Source organism: Acanthaster planci, linkage group LG09 (assembly GCF_054643075.1).
Source record: "Acanthaster planci isolate LZ-2023a linkage group LG09, COTS_SCS, whole genome shotgun sequence".
Classification (NCBI taxonomy): Eukaryota; Metazoa; Echinodermata; class Asteroidea; order Valvatida; family Acanthasteridae; genus Acanthaster; species Acanthaster planci.
In genome coordinates, this window is record NC_141785.1 from 21491078 (window position 1) to 21514468 (window position 23391).

The 23391-nt window shown below is 40.3% G+C and overlaps 1 protein-coding gene across 4 annotated transcripts; it reads right to left on the reverse strand.

The window, feature by feature from the left end:
* Window positions 1-8324: 8324 nt before the first annotated feature.
* LOC110989530 (thioredoxin reductase 2, mitochondrial-like) lies at window positions 8325-21466 on the reverse strand. Of its 4 annotated transcripts, none has more exons than XM_022253983.2 (17): window positions 21316-21466; window positions 19011-19079; window positions 16498-16554; window positions 16027-16171; window positions 15643-15717; window positions 15203-15281; window positions 14838-14900; window positions 14316-14386; window positions 14153-14172; window positions 13695-13786; window positions 12983-13154; window positions 12289-12419; window positions 11838-11933; window positions 11325-11417; window positions 10894-10965; window positions 10234-10331; window positions 8325-10070 (listed from the first exon to the last, which is right to left on the reverse strand). In XM_022253983.2, the coding sequence occupies exons 1-17, from the start codon at window positions 21434-21436 to the stop codon at window positions 9941-9943; spliced, it is 1584 nt and encodes a 527-aa protein (XP_022109675.2). In that variant the 5' UTR covers window positions 21437-21466; the 3' UTR covers window positions 8325-9940. The 4 variants fall into 4 exon arrangements, with proteins under 4 accessions (XP_022109675.2, XP_022109677.2, XP_086996826.1 ...); XM_022253985.2 differs by having other exon boundaries at window positions 19011-19076; window positions 21316-21462; XM_087140700.1 differs by lacking the exon at window positions 16498-16554.
* Between the last annotated feature and the right edge of the window lie 1925 nt (window positions 21467-23391).

Sequence of the window (23391 nt, forward strand, 5' to 3'; positions counted from 1 at the left end):
CTTAGCATTTCTATAGGGAGAATTCAATGAAAACACCATGCTTCTATTATTGTTAACCGTTCATTATTCAAGAAGTGTACTCGAGCATTCAAGACAATGGCGTTTCAGGAGAAAGACTTGTGGAACGAGAGAAATGTGGTCCTTCACATTGGTCCGTTGAATGTTAGGTATGACGTATTCGCCGTCGCCCTAAAGAAATACCGTATTATTACTTGTTGGGGAATCGACAAAAGTCCTGCTCTGAAGTCGGCCCATTATTGGCAGTATATGATGCAGAGACTTGACGCTGTCATCCGTCTGGGAACCTGAATAGTCCATGCCTTGTACAAAGTTTTCAAACAGTATAAATCTCGGCTTTTGCTCATAGTTATTCTGCGGCATATTAATGGTCGTCACATTGTTGCCGAATGGAGCGATGGCATGGGTTGGTCATCTGCGAAAGCAGCCGTGTAATAAAACCACGTGGGAGAAGGACAGGAACCTCAGATATCTGCTCAAACCTAGTGCGTTGGGACGGCAGGCATTGGTGAGTGAGTCGACCTTGCGGGGGGACCAGTGCACGGTACATTGTGGAGGACGGGACCAATGTAAAGACCGTTGGCCTTGTGTCAGGATCAGGACGGACTAAAAGGGTAAATATAAGTGTATTTTATCATAATTTGAATGCAGTATTATATTTATTACAATTCTTGCCCAAGATATGCATAAACGGCTAAAACACGCTTCTATTGGTAGCCTACATAAATAACAAGTTACTGAAGTGGCGTGTACAATTATAAAATGCGGTCAGAAAATGCCGACGAAAATAATACACCATCTTACTATTATGCAACATCGCAAAGCAAGCTGGATTTTATTTTAAAAAATGAAGTGAACACAGTGACTCTAAATTCTTGCAAAGTGGAAATACAAATTACGGCTGAAGTTTTGCAGATAGGCCTAAGTATGGGCATCGCAACAGTGGTGAAGGGGTGAACATTACCGTGAACAGTTCGTCAGCTTTTTCTGCTGGTAAGTGTTTTGTCCGGCAAACGTCCTGCCCCAGTGAAAAAATCCTGGAAACGTGGCATGCTGATGGTATTTGAGCGGAACACACTTTCGCACAAAACCCGTAGAAATTCCTGTCGCCCGCAGAATTTATCTATCCTGTGTTATCTCCGATATGTGATTTCTTATTTTATGGTGAGTGAACACTGAATGTCGAGTTGTAGGCCCTGGATTATAGCAAACATCAAACTGGAAAGATTTCCCAACCTGGTTTCATTTTTTTTTTTTAAATAAAGTGTCATTTTGAGATGTTTCTCACCCCATCATGCCCATATTCACTGTGTGACATACAGTGCCTCGGGTGGAAAGCACTGGTGAGAAGGAACACTTTCGGCTAGTACACTTCACTTGCCTTATCGGTTCCCTGGCGTGAAAAACGACAAGCCAGAAACTCCACTTCTGTATAAAAGCCCATTTGAGGAACGAGAATATGAAATGCCAAAAATTATGATTAAGAGCTGCTTTCTAAGTGCGTAACAGCTCATTTCTTCAAGGGCGGATCCTGGGGGGTGCAAAGTGGGCCATGGCCCAAAAAACCGATGAGGTTTTTTATTTATTTGTTTATTTTTATCAGAGTGAAGATATTAAGTGTTTCAAATGGTGGTTGTTTTGTACGGACAGAATAATGTTTGTTCAGGAATTTGTTTCTAAGCAGCTGCTTCATTGTTATTGGTGTGATCAGTCCATGCAAAGGAGCATCGGGGCCGATGCTTACTTATTTTGCCCCCCCCCCTAAAAAAAGGTGGGTCTGGATCCGCCTTGCATTTTTTATCCGTACTTTGAATATAATTGACAAGAGAGCAACAGCGCAATGATGATTTTATGGTTTGTGTAAGTAATGCATAAACTAGAACAGCAAAGCCGCCATGACTCGCTGCTTGTTATGAATTTGAATTTCTTTCCTGTAATAACAGGAAAGAAAGAGACATCCAAGTTATACTAATAAATAAGAAAATACTAACCAAGCTTCATTTTTTTTTACAAGACTGGTTGACATACGACTGCAATATAGATGTACAAGATATTTTATCGACCTTCGCAATAAACTCATCGTACTAGTCTAAGAGACAAATCCTAGTTAGCGCCGTGTGCTGAAAGGCGCCTGTCATTTAAAACTAAATAGACTAAGACCACCAACAAGGGAGATACAGGTGCAAAGGCTTCACAATTCTTTACAAGAGAGAGGAATGCCTATAGAATGTGGGTCCAGTACAGTCAGACTTGCCCTGGATGATTATATAAGCAGTGTATTTGCGAGTTTGCAGGATGGTGCATATTTAAAATTCCTCTTAAGTACAGTTCTGCACTTTGTATCCAACCCCATCATCCTATCCTCTACAATTCTACCCCCATCATCCAAATCCCATCATCCAATATCTACTTTGACTCCACCCCAAATCCCATCTATATGAAATCCCACATCCACCTTATCTTTCCATCCATATCCTACTCCACCCCCCATCATCCTATCCATCTCCTACTCCACCCCTCCATCATCCTATCCATCTCCTACTCTGCCCCCTTCCCATCATTCCCTTCACTTCTTACTCTGGCTGTCCCATCATCCCACTAATGCAGCCCAACTATTACGCCAACCTTATCCAGCATTTCATCCACTTTCTACATACATGTACATGTACTTTGTCCCCATGATCCTCCTCCTACAGGTACCCCTCACCTAACAAACATCCTAATCTTTCATTCGGAGTCCCCCCCATCCCTTACATTTTTCCCACATACTGCACATAATGTATGTAAACACTATACACACATGCATGTACGTTACAGGAGTGCTCAGTACGTGCAACTGAAGGTAAGTACACAATAAAATTCAAACGTTAACATTCAACTTTTATAATTTCTTCATAAAATTCATACGTTTCTAAGCATTAATTCCATATGAGACTATTTAAATACTGATGGAATTCCAAGAGGAAGCAAAAAAGCACTCAGTGGCACATTTTAACACCTATGGACCTGCAAGGGAAAACTTTAACACTTGAGGACGGCCGCACCGATGGCCGGACGGACGGACAGAGGACGGAAATCGGCATAGGCTCGTACTTGTTTCGCAGCTCGCCTAAAGAAAGGATATTCACTATAATAAGATCTATGTTAAGCATTTGGGCACAAAAGAGTAATGTTCCTATCATGTCCTACCACTACTACTACAACTACTGGGAGATAATTTAAGAAATATTGCCTAAAATAAAACAAACATCAAGGAAACCGACCAATAATCGTTACAGAGCAAAATACTTGATCCTGTCTAAATGCTTGAAAATTAGCTTTGCCGAAGTTCCAGCTTTGACAGCGCGATCTTCCGACAAAAAGCGTCTACATTCCTCCGTGCTCATATTTCAAGTATTCACCATTGATCACCATCATATTATGAATATCAATTAATTACTTACACCATGAACGATTTCAGTTTTAATGAATCGAAATCACCGTTATGAATATCATGAGCTTCATTTTTCATTTGGCTTTGAAACCCTGCGTGCACTTTGAATATAGTTATAGTTTGCAGCATTGACACCCGATTTTGCAAATACAAACTTGAAAGTCCTGCTTAAATCCCTCCCTGAATTCCCGTCGGAATTCCCCATTAGACAATCCATAAATAAAAGGATTCAAGGCTACAGTCGCGTAACAAAAGTGTTTCATTCCCCATAAAGCGATGTGAAGCGTACTGGTGTTCGGGATTTGTCCATAGATTACCCTTATTAAACTGCAAGACACAGAAGGATACCAAGAAATAAAATGTATGATGGTGGTGATAATCAGCATGAGTGAAATTTTGGCCAATAGGTGTTGTTGACCGACGCCGACACCTCGCTGCTGATTCACTGGCAATACCTGTATTGGTATTTGAGGGGTCATCGTTATATTTTCTGTTTTCTTAGCGGATGATCTTGACACGAGTTTGATTGGTTTCATATCAGCTTTCAAAGAATGGTGAACTTCGGCACTTGTCCCAGAAGAGTCCTGGACGAATTTGACGGTTGAATTCTGATCTACTGAGGTAGTTACCTGTTTTGAAATTGTGTCCAAATTGTTGTTAGTACGTGCGCCACGAGGGTGTGAGTGGTGTAAAGTTTCAAGTATCAAACGTGGTGAAGGCTTGGCCTCCTTTTTTTCTCTGTTTTTATATTGTTGTGAAATGGCTCGTATCTTGACGCGGTCTCGAACCCGCTTGCAGATTCGTACATATAAAATAACGACCAGAATTTGAATAAAGCTGATCACAATTATGCCAACGTAAGCTACTATGTCTTTCCAGTATGCGACTTCTGCTGCTCCGTAAATATCGACAGCAATCCATACCAGCGAGATTATCCAGAGGAACAAGACGATAAACTTTGTCTTCACGAGCGTGAGCGACCGTTTATGAGGGCGGCAGATAGCCTGGAAACGATCGACTGCGATGCACGCGATTATTCCGGCTGAACATTTTGTCAATCCATCCACTACCTGATTAGTGAGGGTATCTATGACCAATTCGCACGTTTGGCACTTAGCCTCAGTCAACGAAAGGTGGATTACTATACTCAGTTCACAAATAAGGCCCACACCAATGGCTAAATCACTGACCAGCAGAGATCTAATGAGAAATTTAAATGTTGTTTGTCCTCCAAACTGGCTATGAATCCTCAGAAGGAAAATGTTGACTGGTATAATAATTACAAACACAAGAAGAAGAATGATAGCCATCGTTTTTTTAGCATTAAGCACCATTTTGTCTCCCACTTCATCCATGTTTGCTGGAGGGTGTTGGTGACCAAAACGTGTACCTTCGTTGCAAGAAATCACCATTTAGATGGAATTTTCCCTTATTACAGCGTTTGCAATAATATTGCGGCGTTGCCGTGTATGCCTCCTCAAATGACTTCGTATCTCTGGTCGATCATCTTGTTCGGGATATTAAGCTGACCACTGGTCTTCTCTTGCAAAGCGTTGAGCATCACATCTGATGTATTCAAACTATTCTGTGTCAAAATACGGATTCTGCAGAACGCGTAGGTCCATCCAACTAATGTAGTCGAGTGAAGATCATACGGTGAGTTCCCCAATTACAGTTGATTGGATCAAGTGTAGCATGACGGTTACACGAGTCTTTAACTCGAGCCAATCTCACGGAGTTGTCGGGCGAGAATACATTCAAATGCTGCCGAGAGAAGTTCTATTCATGTCCTCGCTGATGAGCTGCACTTCCTTCATTCTGTCCACTATTAAAGGCGGGGATATGGGCTTCTGTTTTTTTTTCTAGGGATAACAGTCTGAGATTTATATCGCAAACCGGAGGTGCTGCATCAAACACTCAAAAATGTCAACCCTTAGCGCCTAATTATCCAACAAGCTGTCATTGCGCCTTAGTCGGCAGAATCTTTGAAGTGTCGGCATATTAGTTGTAATAAATCGCTGTCTATAATTTGACAATTTGTTGGATAAAAGGTAAATTGCACTCAGGCTGGTAAAAAAGTCAAGATGTACCTGCGCTGATCAGTGGTGTAGTAATGATTTTACGGGGGGGGGACAAAGGGGAACAAGCATCTTATAGGGGGCACCAGCTTTCGTTGATGTGCTTTTTGGGAGGCAAGTTTAATTTATGTCAGCCTTGTTCAATATCCATTCATCCGTTTTTTTTGTGGGGAGGGGGCACCTGGGGAAATTGGGAATTTGTGGGGGCACGTTCCCCTAGCCCCCCTCCCGGCTACGCCTCTGGCGCTGATCACGGATATATAAAATAATGTTTATGGGATACATTGGCTGAATATTTTGATCACTTTAAAAAATATTTGACAGTAGGGTTTATACCGTACCAGGTAATAACTGGTTGCATATAGCCTACAAGTAAAGCATAAAATTAATCTTAAATTCCAAAGTCTCGTCTGATGACTTCCCGACAATGCCCCCTAAATTCCCTATTGGCTAAGCCGTAGATGAATGGATTCAAAGCAACATTCACGTAACACAGATGGTCTACCACCCACATGGTAATGTGAAGTGCACTGTTACGAGGAAGTTCGTGTAGAACTAACACCAAATCGTATGCAAGTGATGGACACCAAGATATAATGTGAACTAGTGTGGTCAAAATTAACACCATTGATATCTTGACCACGGCTGGACCATTTTCGCTACAATTGCAGCGTCCCAGCACTCTAGTGGAGGACAGACGTCTTGGACATCGCCTCATAGAGTCGTTGATGGTTAAGGTGTTCTGTATGGTAGTGTCACCCTTAGGCGACAATCTGAGGGTTCCTGTTTGTGTAGCACTGGTGTTGTCGACTGTCTGTGTTACAGTACCATCCATGGTTGGCAGTGCAAGAGTTCTTGTTGGCGTAGCATTGGTGTTGTCGAACTTTAGGGCTCTCTTTGCAGTAGTTTTGTGCAAGGTTAACGTTCCAGGGGCTCCTTCCGGTGTTGCTACCACTCTTCGAGGAACAGATTCTGATGAGGAATGTCCGAGTTCATTAGAGACTGGATACTGTGTAACGCTTGAGATTGCCCAGTTTGATAAATTGTCAGCATTTTCTGAACTTATGTGCCCTCCATGGGGATTCCCTGGACCTTTTCTCCTATAACCAGATATGACTGTACATTTGTAGCATTTCCGTAGATTGGCGCGTACTTTAGCCCGGTTCCGCATACGCATGCAGATTTTGATGTACACACCGACTACCAAGATCACGATGATAGCAAATATAGCTGTGCTGATGCACACGGCAATCTTATTCCAAGAGCGTTTTTCCTCGATTGTTCCTACCATGTCCCCAGCAGTCCATAGGACTGACAAAGTCCCCACAAGCAGCACCACTACCTTGGCCTTAGCTGTTGTAAGAAATCTTATGTTAAGTCGACATAGTGCCTCATAACGGTCAGCAGCAATGGTTGCAATGACACTTGCCGCACATATGGATTGTCCTTTTATCGCTTGAGTAAGCAACTGGTCGGTCATCACACAGAGATCTTCATAAGTAGAAGTAACAACCATGTGGACGGTTACACCAAGTCTGGCTATGCTCGTCACACAAATAATCAAATCAATTACCAACAATGTCTTGATGAGAAATTTGAACGTTGTCTGCCGACCAAAGCGATGATGCACTCTCAACACGTAGATGGTAATTGGGATGTTTATGAGCAATAAAACAAGAAGGATGATCGCCATGATTCTTTTAACCTGCATCAATGCCTCCATGATAGCTTTGTATGTGTCCTAAATCAAAGGTTCAGCAAACTATTTTGGTTCCATGACATCGAAAAAGCTGCATTGCTTTCAGTGTGATATGTTACACCAAAACGCCCTCCAGCTTATCTAAGTTCAATCAGGAGTAAAACTAATCGGTGCACAAGGCAGTTAGGAACTCATTTCAACTGTGCGCTGCATGAAGGTTGACTTAAGGGCTGTATAAAAACCAGCCTTGGCGATGCAAGGTGAAAAAATTGAGGAAGAAGAAACGTTGTTGACGAAGAAGCTGCAAAGATAGAGGAGATATTCCGTTGTAAAAGGTCAGAAAATCGGCAGTGTGGCTCCGGTGAATACAGGCGATCCCTTTGTGGCCAAGTTGGAAAGCCAAAGTTAAATATACATGTTCAGTTGTCTGCGCGGTAATATGCGGATAATGATTAAGCTGACATTTTATAAACTTTATAAACTCCTTAAATACTACTCCATTTCGATGAGATCATAAAATGATTTTTCATTGAGATTCACCTCTTTCTGGTAAATGCTTCATATTATTGCTTTCTTTGGCGAATGCAGTGGTTTCATTATCACACCAGAGATGATTATTATTGTTTTGAAAACTGATTGCCGTTGGGTGAAAGTTAATAATGCAAAAGCCGGTCAACGACTCCAATAAAACCGTCTTAACTGTCCTCTTAATCATCTTATATTACATTTCACTGCCAAACACCGCCACAAGTGATTACAACTGGCATTAAGTTTTGAAGATTGATGGCTGTGCTAGGTTATTAGATCCATCTTGGATATACGCGTACAATGTCGTCATGCAAGAACTGCCAGAACAATATAAACGAGTTAATGAGTGATATCGTCACTGATGAGTAGGACACAAGGAAGCAATAATGACCATCAGAACCAACAACCTTATCGACAGGTACAGACTTGGATGGCCAGTAAAATGAGTCAAATCTGTAGGAGGGAGTGGCATTGTACTTGTGATTATCGAGACAAGCTAAATGAAGTTAGAGAAAGCACTGCATCTATAATCTGTATATAAACAGTCTACCAATGGTATCACGAAGGATACTTTGCTATTATCTGTTGTGGTTTATTTACTGAAACTGCAAATTGAATCTCCGTCACATGAAAACATCTTTACAGTAATGTCAGTTGATGTGTTACTGGTGCGGTGATGACTATTACTTTCAAATCCTACTTTTACTCTGATTCCTGAAATCAAGTAACTCACCAATCATAGTGCTTTTTATGGATAAAGTTAACACAGACAGTAAAAGAGCTAAAATAGAATTGTTAATAAATTAAGTTTTGTTCAATTAATTTTTCATTGGCTCATTTCACTTGATGAGCATGGCTGCTTGAAGAAAACACACAAATACAGGCTATTTACTGATGACAGCCACTAAAATTATCAACAAAAACAATGCACGTATGAGGATTGGTCCCTGTCATAACTACATCAGGTTCATCCCACCAGACTATTGGTTTAAGGACAAACTGTCATTGACACAGAGGCACACTTCTGGGCACCAAAGCAGTCACCTCAGAAGATCATTTAATTGCTTTGTCATTATTTTGCTATGACTGGCAAATTGAGCAATCATTGTAATGTGGACACATCCGGACAGAGCATATCTCATTAAACCATTAAGAGAAGGGGTTGAGACATACACAAGACAGGTGTGTTGTCATCATAATTATGTAATTACTAGATTACAAGCTCTGTGAGCCTTCTTATTGTGTTTGTGCAGTGACGATGACTGGTTTGGTGTCCTCTCACAATCATGCTGACAAAAATGTTGCCCAAACAATAAACTCCCTTCTCCTTCCACACCTCTTCCACATCTCTCAGGCAGGCTTTATATTACGTCTTTCAAGAAAGTAAGTTTCTTTTTAAAAATTTATGAAATGGCATCAAGATAAATCTTGAGTACATGTACGTTTATGCTGTCAGCCTATTGAACCTTTTCAACCCAAATTGCACAGTGTAATGTATGTAACTTCAATTCAGATATTGATGGCATTTTAAGTATTTGTAAGTAATGTCTTCAGTGATTTATAATTAATAAGGAATAAATCTGTGCTTGGCCAGTCTTAGAGGTGCGTTTAAGACCAGCTCAGGAGAATGGATGCAACTAATGCCCAGGCCACAGGCTCAGGCATTTTCAGTTTCAGTCTCCTGAGCTAGTCTTAAATGTTAATGTAAGACAGGCCAAGCACATACATGTATTTATTCTCATTCATAAATACCTTTTTAGTCAGAGAGCCAGAAGTCAATATATGATGGATTTCCATTAATTTTGTTTGAGAGTTTTACCTTCATTTTCCTGAACACACCCATCTGTTTTATGGAATATTCCTTGGACAAATTGTCCAATTCACACGTGCATAGCGAGCTGCATGCACACAGACTCTTGACCAATCAGAATCAATTAATTTAACTGTCTTGTATCCAGGTGCCAGCACGTGATTTAGGCAGCGGGCATTATCAAATGTTAATACATGGTCAAGTCGTGTGTTGTTAAATAGGGAGACTGTCTGAGATGTTTATGTACTCGTTTTAATTGTATGAGTTGGCAAAGATGCATGGTTTCTTGCCGGTAGAAATGTAAACTGCTTGAAAGTGGTTCACAGGTTCCAAGAATCTTGCTAGAGGTGGGTTGATAAGGAGAAGGGAGAAGCTTAACCTCAGCATCCTGTTACCGTAGGGTCAAGTCCTGACCTCTTTGTAATGTGTAGCTTAACAAGTTCTTCTGCACAGGTTGGATGGACACCAACAGTAGATGCAAGCTGCCTATAGGTCACACCACATCTGTCAAAACAACCAGTATTTATGTTAGTTTTGCTCTTCGTGTGAATTTCGGTAGTTAGTTTGGAGTTAGGTTCAAGTGCATACTGAAAGGAGAAACTATGGTGTGGTAGGGCAAAGCAGGCTAACATTGGCTTGAATAAGATGGGATAGAAAAGTTACTTACTTGATGGCTACTGCAAAACCCTGGATAATCTCTCCAGCATATGGTCCTACAATATGCAATCCCAGAATCCTTTGGTCTCCTTCTCGTAAACATACAGCCTACAAGAACATAGAAAAAAAAATACCACTTGTGGGTCATGTTATAAATTTAGGGTTTCTGTCCATCTGATATATGCTTTTGCAAGTTAGGAACACGTTCTTTAATTTCAAAGGATGATCAAGTAATGCAAATGACCTACTAAGCAACTAAAAATAGTTTGACTGCAATGCCAATGATATTTCCATGTCAAAATTCAGAGGTTGAGTGCAACAGGGACGCAAACATTTCACAATGTATATTTCTATATATATTTATAGAATGACCCATGTGTAAATCCATGCCTTGTGTCATAAGACATATTTTTGTTGTACCACTGCATGAAATAACAGAAGCAAAAAGTGTTTTATGAAAAAGAGTTATATTTTAAATACACACAACATCTGTTTAATCTTGTTTATAGTCCATCTTTTCCTGAGTTTGAGGGCTGGCTTATACTATTTGGTTCAATACTAGAGTAGGATTGATCTATGGATATTTCAAGTACAAATATGCATTTGTTACAAACCTGTAAACAAAGTGAAAGGAGAAGAAACTATAAACTACGACTGTATGCATGTTTACCTTCATATAGCACTGGTCTGAGGATCTGTCAGGGACAGTATATTCCAGTGGTTTGTAGAATGCATGGTAGATCTGAAAAATATCCATCACAAGAAAGATTTCAGGAAGAATGACAAACCCTGGATATAGCTAGAATGATTTGTGGAATGAACGGTAGATCTCTAAAAAATGAATTGTAATAAGCCTTCCCGAACAATCGAGGACACAAGACATTCTTGGCTACAGGACATTCTAAGAGGACTGAATACAATCTATGGTCCGGAACAATTCACAAGTAGAGAGTTCATAAGGACTGCACAATTTGACTTGGCCAAGACTTTGCCCTTCCTTATTTGCACAATGAACTTTGAACATGTGCATTGCAAGTAAATTTTGAGGACATATCACCATCCATTCTTCCATCATTCCTTGGTCTTCCATTTTATGCTCACCTCAAGGTTATCCTCTTGGTATCTCTCAATGGCATCTTCTTCTGAAAGTCCAACAGTGCTATACTCCAGTGGTGTGAAGACAGTTGTTGCAACCTAAGAAATAATGCAGTAAATGTGAATGAATTTAAGAGAGTTATTTTCAAAACCACTGCGCACAAAACATCAAACTGTACTCTTCTTGTTCATGGCTTACTAATTCTTTGCTTGTTAGTGCTTTGCCCTTTACTTGACTTTAATTGATCTTTAATTAATATTGACTTTAGAAGATTAACTTTAATTAATGCTGTCATGTGCCGGGGCAAAAAGCAATCAGGCATTTTGTTTTACCAAACTTACCAATGCAGCCAACTGGTTTAATTAACTCCGTTTGATAGGTAGCATGAGATATTGACATGGACACTCCATCTCTCTTGTACCAACAAGCACCACTCAGAGCTGACAACTTACTGGTGACAGACTGAACAGGTTTGTTGAATATCAGCACTCTCACCTGACTTGACAACATTTACACACCTGTTCATAGTCCATGACTTCTAACTTTCCCCCAAAAAGTCGATGAGCTAGCAATTTGCCAGCCTTGATGGCAACAGGTGTCAGCTCGTTACAACCCTGTGGGATAAAAAGTGCACGTTCTGTGTTTCAACAAAAGGCATCAGTTTGTTACTAACAAATGAGATCAAATGGCACAGCCTGTATTTACAGAAATCTGCAGTGAGATAGCGCTTTAACATTACCCTCAGTAGAGAGTAGAAAGAAAGAAATGTCATCAAAAGGCCGTCATTCACTGAGTCTTGTATGCTTACAAGATGTGTGGCTAATCAAAATGGCAAATGATACACAATTGTTGTGTTAATGTTTTGTGCCGTGGTACAATCTTCGCAATTGCATCAAAAACAAATCTAATTTGAATGAATTTACAATGTTTTGAATGATATGTCAGTATCCTTTCGAGGAATATTTTTACCTCTAAGATATCCCCGATGGCGTAGATATGTGGTACAGAGCTTTGTTCATTTTGACCCTGAATCTTGCCATTAGAGTGAAGCTTCACCTTTGTGTTCTCCAGACCCAGTTTTTCTGTTTGAGGTTCTCTTCCTGCATAAATTCAAGAAAAATAAATAATTGCAACAATGAAGAAACTTTCAATCTGTGGACTTCCCTGCTCTAATTGGAACAACAGCAACTACATACCTATCCGTGATTTACATTTGTGACCCACTCTGCAAAAAAAGGTATTAAGGAACGCTGTACTATTTCATGCTAAGGGTTTCTATGCAGAGAGGCTGAAAAAAAGATTATTAATGAATGAAGATGAAAAAAAAAACGTTTTGTATCCATTTTGTTCATCTTTTGTTTGACTCTTTGTCAGTTTTGGGAAAAAAACCAACATTACACCTTTGCAGTATATAATATGATTATGAAAAAATTATTATATCTCCAGATTGCAAAATGCCACAGGGTTCAACCCTACACCAAATGAAAGCTTGTAATGTATGTAACTCATTTTGAAAAAAAATGTCTCACAACACCCATTTTTGTGGAGCCGGTCACATTTATTTTAAGCAGCTGAGCAGCCTATCCTTGTAATTTCTATAGCACTTTACATTTCATTGCTGCACCTTCAGATTTGTCATTAATGATTATCTCCTTGTTCCTACCTATAGCAAAGAGTACAGAGTCAAATACACATGTCTTCTCATTTCCTCTTGAATCGGTCCATTTCACTGACACAGTCCCATCGTTGTTTTTTTCAAGACTCTTGGGTGTAGACTGCCAAAGAAATTCAATACCTGTACCCTCCATGTAGTCGGTGACCATACCTGCCATTTGCTTAATAAATGAGAAATGGGAACATACATGTTATCAGTCACGGCCTTGACAATATGTCTCTAGTAATACAGCATTGTGATGTCACAATTTATTTAAAAACTGTTTTAAATCTTCAGAACAGTAGTGGGCCCTCACCTGCACCAACTGTATAGCTACAGCAGGTAGTTGGAAATGAATTAGAGATATCTTTTTATGAATTTATTTATAACCCCCACCCTTCCACATATGCCAATGTTGCCGTTATTTAGGGATGTGAATGAAAGGCCATGCATAAATTTAGGCCAAATTTAACTATCAATCATCCACACTGACACAGGATGTCATTTGCAAAGCCTTAAAACATTGACAGCAATTGCTGGAGGATTTTGAAAGATTGAGACTGCATTCAATTTTTACATAAAGACAATTGATGGATTTTGAAGGACTGAGGTTGCATCACAGCAAAACTGCTTAAGGTTAATGTAACGAAAACTAGGGCGAATTGAATCCAGACCAAAATGAGCAACTGAATAAAAAAAGTATCATTCATACAACCTGTACCTGGTCAAAACCTCTGAGGCATATGGAACGCACCATAACAGTTGTGGGTAAACCAAGGCCACTCAAGAAACCCGCACACTCTAATGCAACATCTAAATGACAAGGTAAGGTTGCCGTATATTCTAAGATGTGTATACACCAACTCTTGACAAACATGTAATCCCAAGCTTAGCCTGTACAGTGTATGTTCCTGAGACAGATGTATGTAATGCTTTCATTGTTACAGTTCCACTAAGGGGTTATTGAGGTGTGGATGTCGAAGAAATAATTTAACATACAGACAAACCCACAGAGTTCTCATTTTTTCAATGTTAAGGTTCTCCATATCTGCTTTTAGTGTTCCATTTTTAAATTTGCACTGAAAGTTTTGTACCTTAGTTTGAGAAATGATGCTAAAAGATTCACAGAGGCTGTAATGGACTAAAACATTCATTCTGAGTATCTCTATCAAAGGATACAACTTCCACCAATAACGAGCCTGTGCAAACAAAAAATTAACAGCAAAATTTTATTTTGAATGTAAACTGCATCACCACAAGAAAGTAAAAAGTGAAAGCAACAACGAAAGAGAGTGAAGCTATTATCTAATTTGGAAACTCAATTAACCCAATCCAAACCTACGTTTTTCCAGGTGATTCTGGCAATGAGAAGAGGTCATCACTGGTGATACTGTGTTCAACTGCTCCAGGCACCTAGAATAAAAGGAAACTTGGCCATGGCTGCTTGAGAAATGTCTACTAGGAAACTAGGACAAGACTGTTTGCAATAAAAATCCCCAAATTAAGACTAGGATTACAGGTCTGCAATATACACTAAAGAAAAATATTCTTTTACTGTTTCTAATCATTTATATCTGCTCTGAGCAGGAACAAGAGAGGGCTTGTGTAAACTCACCACATGTACGCATAGTTTTATCTACATGTACATTTGGCATGGTACACACTGAGTGCGTGCGATCAAGTTCTGTTTACATGAATGGTCTTTCCATGTGAGCATAAGCCCAAATTCCCAGCAGTCTTCTTTGCCAATGAGGGCGCACTGCAACTTGGGGCAGATTGTACTCTTCCCATCTTCTTCCTTCCACTCACATGTCATGCGTGTATAAGCCACAGAACTACAAGTAATGCATTGAAATACTCTTACATTTTCAGGGTATCTTGGTCGCATTCCTGTTGCGAGCACTACATTGCTAGCAGTCAGAATCCTCTGAAGAAAAAACATGTTAGAAAGAATTCATCAACTTCAACATTATTATTGGAAAATTTAGAAAGCAACACCCACTTTCAGTATGATACCAGTACTTACATGTACAAGTACATCTACTCTTTCATGAATACAAACATAATGAAATTAGCAAAGTACAATAGGAAATTGAAATATTTCTCAATGAACATTATAATACACAAACTACTTCTAACTTATCAATGAAACTTAGCCATAGGATCTGAAAACTCCAATCCTTACAGTATTGTAATCAAGATGACTAATTCCAAAAGGATTGTGCTTACTTCATTTCCATTTCTCATGACAGCTTTGATCGTGTGTTCATCAACAAAGGAACCTCTGGCATTCAGATATTCAACTCTTCTGCAAACAGAGTAAGAAATGTTGATTTCGTGCAGAAGTCAGTTTTTCATTTTGGGATAAAAGACTTTTATACAATAACCAAACAACCGACAACCACTGTCTACCATTTACCACCCACAACCGACTGCAATATTTACATAACAATCATTCTCATAAACGGCAATTCACATAAAGTCCCTAGTCGCTTAAACAATCCCAAAACCTCAGCTCCCTAGGGAGTGTGACAGACCCATTTCAGATGTACTATAGACCCTTTAACCGATGCTCTAATGTGTATTTCTCAGCTGCATTTTTAAATTGTGTTTTATAATTTCTATCTAAAACAAAATGTTTCCGATAAACTCCCTGTTCCAAGACTTACTTGTCTTTCAGTTGAACACGATGACCCCAGTTCAGTGATCTAACATGATTCTGCACTGACTCCACCATGTCTTCCCTGTGACAAGGAGTTTAACTATAATCATAATGGCAACAACATGAGTATCCCAACCATCATGCAAATGAAAAAAACCTGAAGTTATCTATTTTTGAAAGGCAAGATTCAACCTCACTGTAGAACAGGGTACAATACAGAAATAAAACAACATAAAAACATACTGGGGCCAACAAGCATGTATACCAAAGTCTTCGCTTTAATAAATAAATAAACATGTGTACGTGTATCTTACTTTCAGAGGACTAGACCATGACTCCCTAAGAGCAGAAAAACTGAGTTTAAGCATTGAAAGGTACAGGTGTACATTACCAAGAGTGGTTGACACCAGAAGGGACCTGCCAACCATAGTGCTTAGAATCCTCAATGGCTTCTCCTAGTAACGAGGCTTGGTGCATTAGCTTCTTAGGGATGCAACCAACATTCACACATGTACCTCCAAGACCCCATTCGGTGCCTTCAATGAAACAGCAGACAAGAATGATGTCTTTTTTTTCCTTTTAGATTTGAAACTGATGTTACTGACAAATAATTTATCTTCCATTTTGATAATATAATGCTCTTTTAAATAAAACAGGTCGATTTTATTTCAACCTGTGTTTTTCATCACAAAGTACAATATTTATCATTTCCTTGAAAGTTGTCAACTTAAATTAGTTTCATTCAGTACAAAAAGTGTGCAACAAATATTATGGCCGGTCATTTGTACCCTCCTTTGGGATGGCACGAATTTGCTAGTCTGTAAAACAATTCTAAACCAACACAAATCAACAGCTCCCATACCATTAGGTGTTGGTTCAACATGATCCAACACAATGATCTGTTTGTTGTAGACGGCAGCTGGAAGAAAGGAAAAGAAGAACTGCACACATTACAAACTTTGCTGATCATAATGTTAGCCGTTTTTTGGTCTTTAGCTTTACAACGAACAAAGTAACAATTAATTTTCTCTTTACACGTACAATGTTGTGTCCTGTGCTTCCCTTTTAAGGGTAGGTACAAATAAGCAATTGGGTGAAGGCACTCACTAAGGCATACAGTGAAGGCACACACTAAGGCATACAGTGAAGGCACTCACTAAGGCATACAGTGAAGGCACACAGTGAAGGCACACAGTGAAGGCACACAGTGAAGGCACACAGTGAAGGCATAAGGCATACAGTGAAGGCATACAGTGAAGGCACACACTGAAGGCATACAATGAAGGCATACAGGGAAGGCATACAGTGAAGGCACACAGTGAAAGCACACACTAAGGCATACAGTGAAGGCATACAGTGAAGGCACACACTAAGGCACACAGTGAAGGCACACACTAAGGCACACAGTGAAGGCATACAGTGAAGGCACACACTAAGGCACACAGTGAAGGCACACACTAAGGCATACAGTGAAGACATACACTGAAGGCATACAATGAAGGCATACAGTGCAGGCACACAGTGAAGGCACACACTAAGGCACACAGTGAAGGCATACACTAAGGCATACAGTGAAGGCACACACTCAGGCATACAGTGAAGGCATACAGTGAAGGCACACACTAAGGCATACAGTGAAGGCATACACTAAGGCATACAGTGAAGGCACACACTCAGGCATACAGTGAAGGCATACAGTGAAGGCACACACTAAGGCATACAGTGAAGGCACACACTAAGGCATACAGTGAAGGCACACAGTGAAGGCACACACTAAGACATACAGTGAAGGCATACACTGAAGGCATACAGTGAAGGCACACACTAAGGCATACAGTGAAGGCATACAGTGAAGGCATACACTGAAGGCATACAGTGAAGGCACACACTAAGGCATACAGTGAAGGCATACACTAAGGCATACAGTGAAAGCACACACTAAGGCAAACAGTGAAGGCATACAGTGAAGGCACACACTAAGGCACACAGTGAAGGCACACACTAAGGCATACAGTGAAGGCACTCACTAAGGCATACAGTGAAGGCACACAGTGAAGGCACACAGTGAAGGCACACAGTGAAGGCATAAGGCATACAGTGAAGGCATACAGTGAAGGCACACACTGAAGGCATACAATGAAGGCATACAGGGAAGGCATACAGTGAAGGCACACAGTGAAAGCACACACTAAGGCATACAGTGAAGGCATACAGTGAAGGCACACACTAAGGCACACAGTGAAGGCACACACTAAGGCACACAGTGAAGGCACACAGTGAAGGCACACACTAAGGCACACAGTGAAGGCACACACTAAGGCATACAGTGAAGACATACACTGAAGGCATACAATGAAGGCATACAGTGCAGGCACACACTAAGGCACACAGTGAAGGCACACACTAAGGCACACAGTGAAGGCACACAGTGAAGGCACACAGTGAAGGTACACAGTGAAGGCACACAGTGAAGGCACACACTAAGGCATACAGTGAAGGCATACAGTGAAGGCACACACTAAGGCATACAGTGAAGACATACACTGAAGGCATACAATGAAGGCATACAGTGCAGGCACACACTAAGGCACACAGTGAAGGCACACACTAAGGCACACAGTGAAGGCACACAGTGAAGGCACACAGTGAAGGTACACAGTGAAGGCACACAGTGAAGGCACACACTAAGGCATACAGTGAAGGCATACAGTGAAGGCACACACTAAGGCATACAGTGAAGGCACACAGTGAAGGCACACACTGAAGGCATACAGTGAAGGCATACAGTGCAGGCACACAGTGAAGGCACACACTAAGGCACACAGTGAAGGCATACACTGAAGGCACACACTAAGGCACACAGTGAAGGCACACACTAAGGCACACAGTGAAGGCATAAAGTGAAGGCACACACTAAGGCACACAGTGAAGGCACACAGTGAAGGCACACTGAGGCATACAGTGAAGGCACACACTAAGGCATACAGTGAAGGCACACACTAAGGCATACAGTGAAGGCACACACCAAGGCATACAGTGAAGGCACACACTAAGGCATACAGTGAAGGCATACACTAAGGCATACAGTGAAGGCACACACTAAGGCATACAGTGAAGGCATACACTAAGGCATAAAGTGAAGGCACACACTAAGGCATAAAGTGAAGGCACACACTAAGGCATAAAGTGAAGGCACACACTAAGGCACACAGTGAAGGCACACAGTGAAGGCACACACTGAGGCATACAGTGAAGGCACACACCAAGGCATACAGTGAAGGCACACACTAAGGCATACAGTGAAGGCATACACTAAGGCATACAGTGAAGGCACACACTAAGGTATACAGTGAACAACCTTATAAATACACTCACCTTCTTTAGCACAAGCTAATCCCCCAGAGCCACCACCAATAACGGCAAGATCATAATGGGAGCTTCCTACTAAATAATGTAAATGCATAAAAATAGTGCATGGTTATCAGATAATCAATTTTAGGCTAATACATTAGAATGGCTGGTCTGACATTTGCAGACCTACATGTAGGCCCCAACTAACTCTGAACCTACATGTATATTTACACACTTTAATTAAACTACACTGTTTTTCTACATGCACTGCTTTTTCTGCACTTCATGTGCACTTGTGGGGGCATACACATACATGTACACTCAATATTTCACGTATTTTGTGGGGACAAAAAACGTTATGGAGACAACGAAAGTGTCCCCACAACGCAGTCCAAATTTGTCTGACAAAAGAACTTGTCCCCTTGTATAAAGGTGATGAATGCCTACCCTTTTTAGTTTGTCATTCTTATGAATGTTTGTGGCTCCAACGGCTTGGATACAAATTTTACTAATAAAAAATGTGGAACTCTTACCAATATGGTTGTTGGAAAGATTTCTGCATATGGCCATCCAAACCTACATGTACATGTAGACCTAGGCCTACAAAACACTATTTACAAATATAACTTAGGCAGTACATGTAGTAAAATCAACTTTTTCTCAGACAATTTTGGTTTTTCCAAGCTAAATGGACTTGTCTTGAATGAAAACAAATTATTGAGATCCTGTTAAATTATTAAGATGCGAAGTACATGTAATCTACTGCACTCCATACATACATATGGCAGTGCACTACAGTAAACACATGACAGATACAAGTAAACTCAAAGGCATCCCCTGTGCCTTCTAGCCCAATCACTTTATGTTATATGCGGTGCTGATAACACAGTGGGTTAAAAATGGCAATGATCAATGAAACATTTGGGCATTTACAACTGTGTATCTCTACTTTGACCAGTAAGGGTTCACATCACAGCTCTGAAAGAGGCTCTAAACTTGGAGAAGTCTCTTTATTCAGAGACAAAATCAGTCCCATGAAAAAGAGAAAGTCTCCCCAAAACAGGGATTTTTTTTTCAAATGGGTTTGGGGATCCTACCACTGCCATGAGAATCCTTTTAATGCCATCATTTGATTTAGCAGAAGAAAACATCCTAGGCTGCCATTTGATTTATTTTATTTGCATATACTTCTAGGACTGCAAGCAAGAGAGTGCAACGGGACACACATGTAAAAGGATGGGAAAAAGACCACATCAAAACAATTTTCAAAAATATCAATCCTTTGCAAACAGTAAATTGAGTAATATGGTACAAACTTCATTAAAAAAAAACTAAAATAACTTATATAAACAGAAAACTTGGGGGAAAATTGAAGATAGCATGTAGACATTTTTGCTCCAAGCCCACGTTCTCTCTTTTAAGGGATTGGTTTTGTCTCTACATAGAGTTAGTGGGACTTCTCTGAATATAAGGTCAGTCTCCACGTTGTGATAAACACCTCCACTGTTGACTTTCTGTACCATTTTGGCCAAAAGTAGGCTGTACATGTACTTGATCCATTTACGCAGGGACAAGGGTGAGATAAAATCAGGGAAAGAGTTCCATACACAGGTATTTCTCTACACCCTATGCACAAACCCTGTAAGACTGGCATGACTTGTAAAACTGTAAATACTTCTTGATTTTTTCCCTGCAAAATTTGACTTTTGAGGACACGTTATTGCTTTGTGATTGCAGTGATGAACAACTGCAGGGGAAAATCTGTGAAGCCAGTAGCACAAGCATTCACAGGACTCTTCCACCAAATTTCCAAATCAGTTTTTGGTGAACACATGTATTGTAGTGTTAGGCCTAAACATGCTAAAAGAAGCTGTTTATTGCTGGAATTTAGGAAAAGCAAAATTGCTCAAAGTGAACGTAAGTGGGCAAGCATCACAGACATACTGTAGTCATGTCGCCTATGACATAATGTAGGCCTCATAGTATGGCATGCTGCATGGTAGAGACCATATTTCGGGAAATTTGTTGTAGAACAAAAGGAATCATGAATTTTTTGTACATGTATGTATCATTTATCACGTTCATGGCCATGAACATGATGAATGGTGGCATTTATTAGTTTGTTGACACCATCATGACCATAGAGCAAGGAACAGATGTTCACACTGAACCAATTTCACCAGTCTGCCAGTTCACTGGACGCACATGTACATGAACGTTAGTGCAAAATACGATGAAGTAAGCATGACTAACTTAGGGTTAGGCCAGTTTGCATGGTTTGGTTGGTGTCTACGGGAACTGATAAAAAAGAATAATTGCCAAAACATACCCAATGTACTTAAATATCTGCATATTGTACATCGGAGTCCTAAACCTATTCTGGTAAATAACAAATTACTGCGTATGTTTGGGTGTACATAACTCGCGATTCGCCGTATAGGCGCTGCCATCTTGAATACAAAGAAAGGCGCCCTCTTTCGACATACTTGATCAGATAGCGCGAACATAACCACGGGCCCATTAAGAGGGTAACTCAACAATACCTTTATAGAGCGTCAAAAGTGGACAGCCCCGTTTTCTCATTTTCTGCGAGTAGATTTTCGGGATTTTGGACTTTGCGTGTAGCATTTTCAAAAAACGCAAATTTTCCGCTGGGAGAAATTTGGATTTTACTTTAACGACTCTTCGTGGGGCGTCAAAAGTGGACAACTAAAAAACGCAATTTTCCGCCTGCAGAAATTTGGATTTTATTTTTACTTTAGCAACTCTCGTGGCGCCATGGAGCGTCAAAAGTGGACAACCCCATTTTCTCATTTTCTGCGAGTAGATTTTCGGGATTTTGGACCCTTCCTAAAGCATTTTCAAAAAACGCAATTTTCCGCTTGGAGAAATTTGGATTTTACTTTAACGACTCTTCGTGGGGCGTCAAAAGTGAACAACTAAAAACTTCAAATTCCCACTGGAAAATTTACTGTCATGCTCCAAAAGTGGACAACCCCATTTTCTCATTTTTTGCTAGTAAATGTTCGGGTTTTGGGAAGTTGCACCACCCCTTTTCATAAAACCCAATTTTCTGCTAGCAGAAATTTGGACTTTACTTTGCCGACGGTGGGGTTGTCCAAAAGTGAACAAGTTGAAAACTGAAACGACCGCTGTGCTCCCTACTCTCAGAATGGAACAGTCTTGGGAAGATGGGAGCCAACATTAACGCTAGAGGGTCAATTGTGTGCACCTGACGGATGGCGTCACAGCTCGGAAAAAAGTGGGTGATTCCTGTTGAGAAACTTGCCAATATAGGAAAGGGACCGCGCAAAGCCTGACAGTCCTTTATGGCACCGCCAACTTCCGACCTCCCAGCGCACTGTGTAATTAGAATGACAACGGCGGCTTGCCGTCCGAAAGTTCCATTTTAAATAAATTAGCGCATGGTGATATGTCCCCTAAACGATGCTAGCTGTAATTAACCATTGTATCCCTGTCCAGTACAATAATTACATTTTTTGTAGAACGAAAAAAGGTTGTAACTGAGAAAGTCATGTCAAGAAAAGAAGCTAAGTACTGTTTGATCAAGTGAACCAAGAGTTTCAAAAACTTGAACTTGCTGAAATAATTTTAACATCCCACAAATTCCAAAACACGTATTCAGCCAATAATTCCAATAACAAAAAAGGATAGCCACGAAGAAAATAAATCTTTCAGCTAGTACACCAGTCGGTCACTGATATGATTTAATTTAATATTTATCATTCAAATCTTTGTTCAAGTCATCAATACAAGTGGGCAGTTATAGTGGAGGCCTGGGTCATTAATATGAAGACAAATGATTCAAAGTGACAATGTGAAGAGATATTAACGCAATGAAAACACAAACTTGCAATTGACGGCCCAGAGCTGTCATCAGATTCATTTACTGTGAAATGCACGGTGGATTGTATAACAAATCTTACATCTAATATGAAAAAAAAAATTGGTTGTTGCACTTTTGGCACTCCGAGTAACTTCCACTATACTCAGCAACTTTCCTCCACATAATTTTTTTTTCAGGGTCGTGTGATTGCCAATCTCCCCAAGACCGTTCCATTTCAACGTAGGGAGAAAAGTGTCCTTCCAGTTTTTACCACCTTGCAGTCGTCAAAGTAAAATCCAAATTTCTGCTAGCAGAAAAGAGGGTTTTCTGAAACGGGATGGTGCAACTTAAAAAAAAACCGAAAATCTTCTGGCAGAAAATGAGAAAAAAGGGTTGTCCTCTATGGGAGCATCAAATAAAATTTGCTAGTGGAAGTTTGAAGTTTTTAGTTGTCCACTTTTGACGCGCTACGAAGACTTCTTAGAGTAAAATCCCAATTTTTGCTAGCAGAAAATTGAGTTTTTGAAAATGCTTCACACAAATTCCCCAAACCCTAAA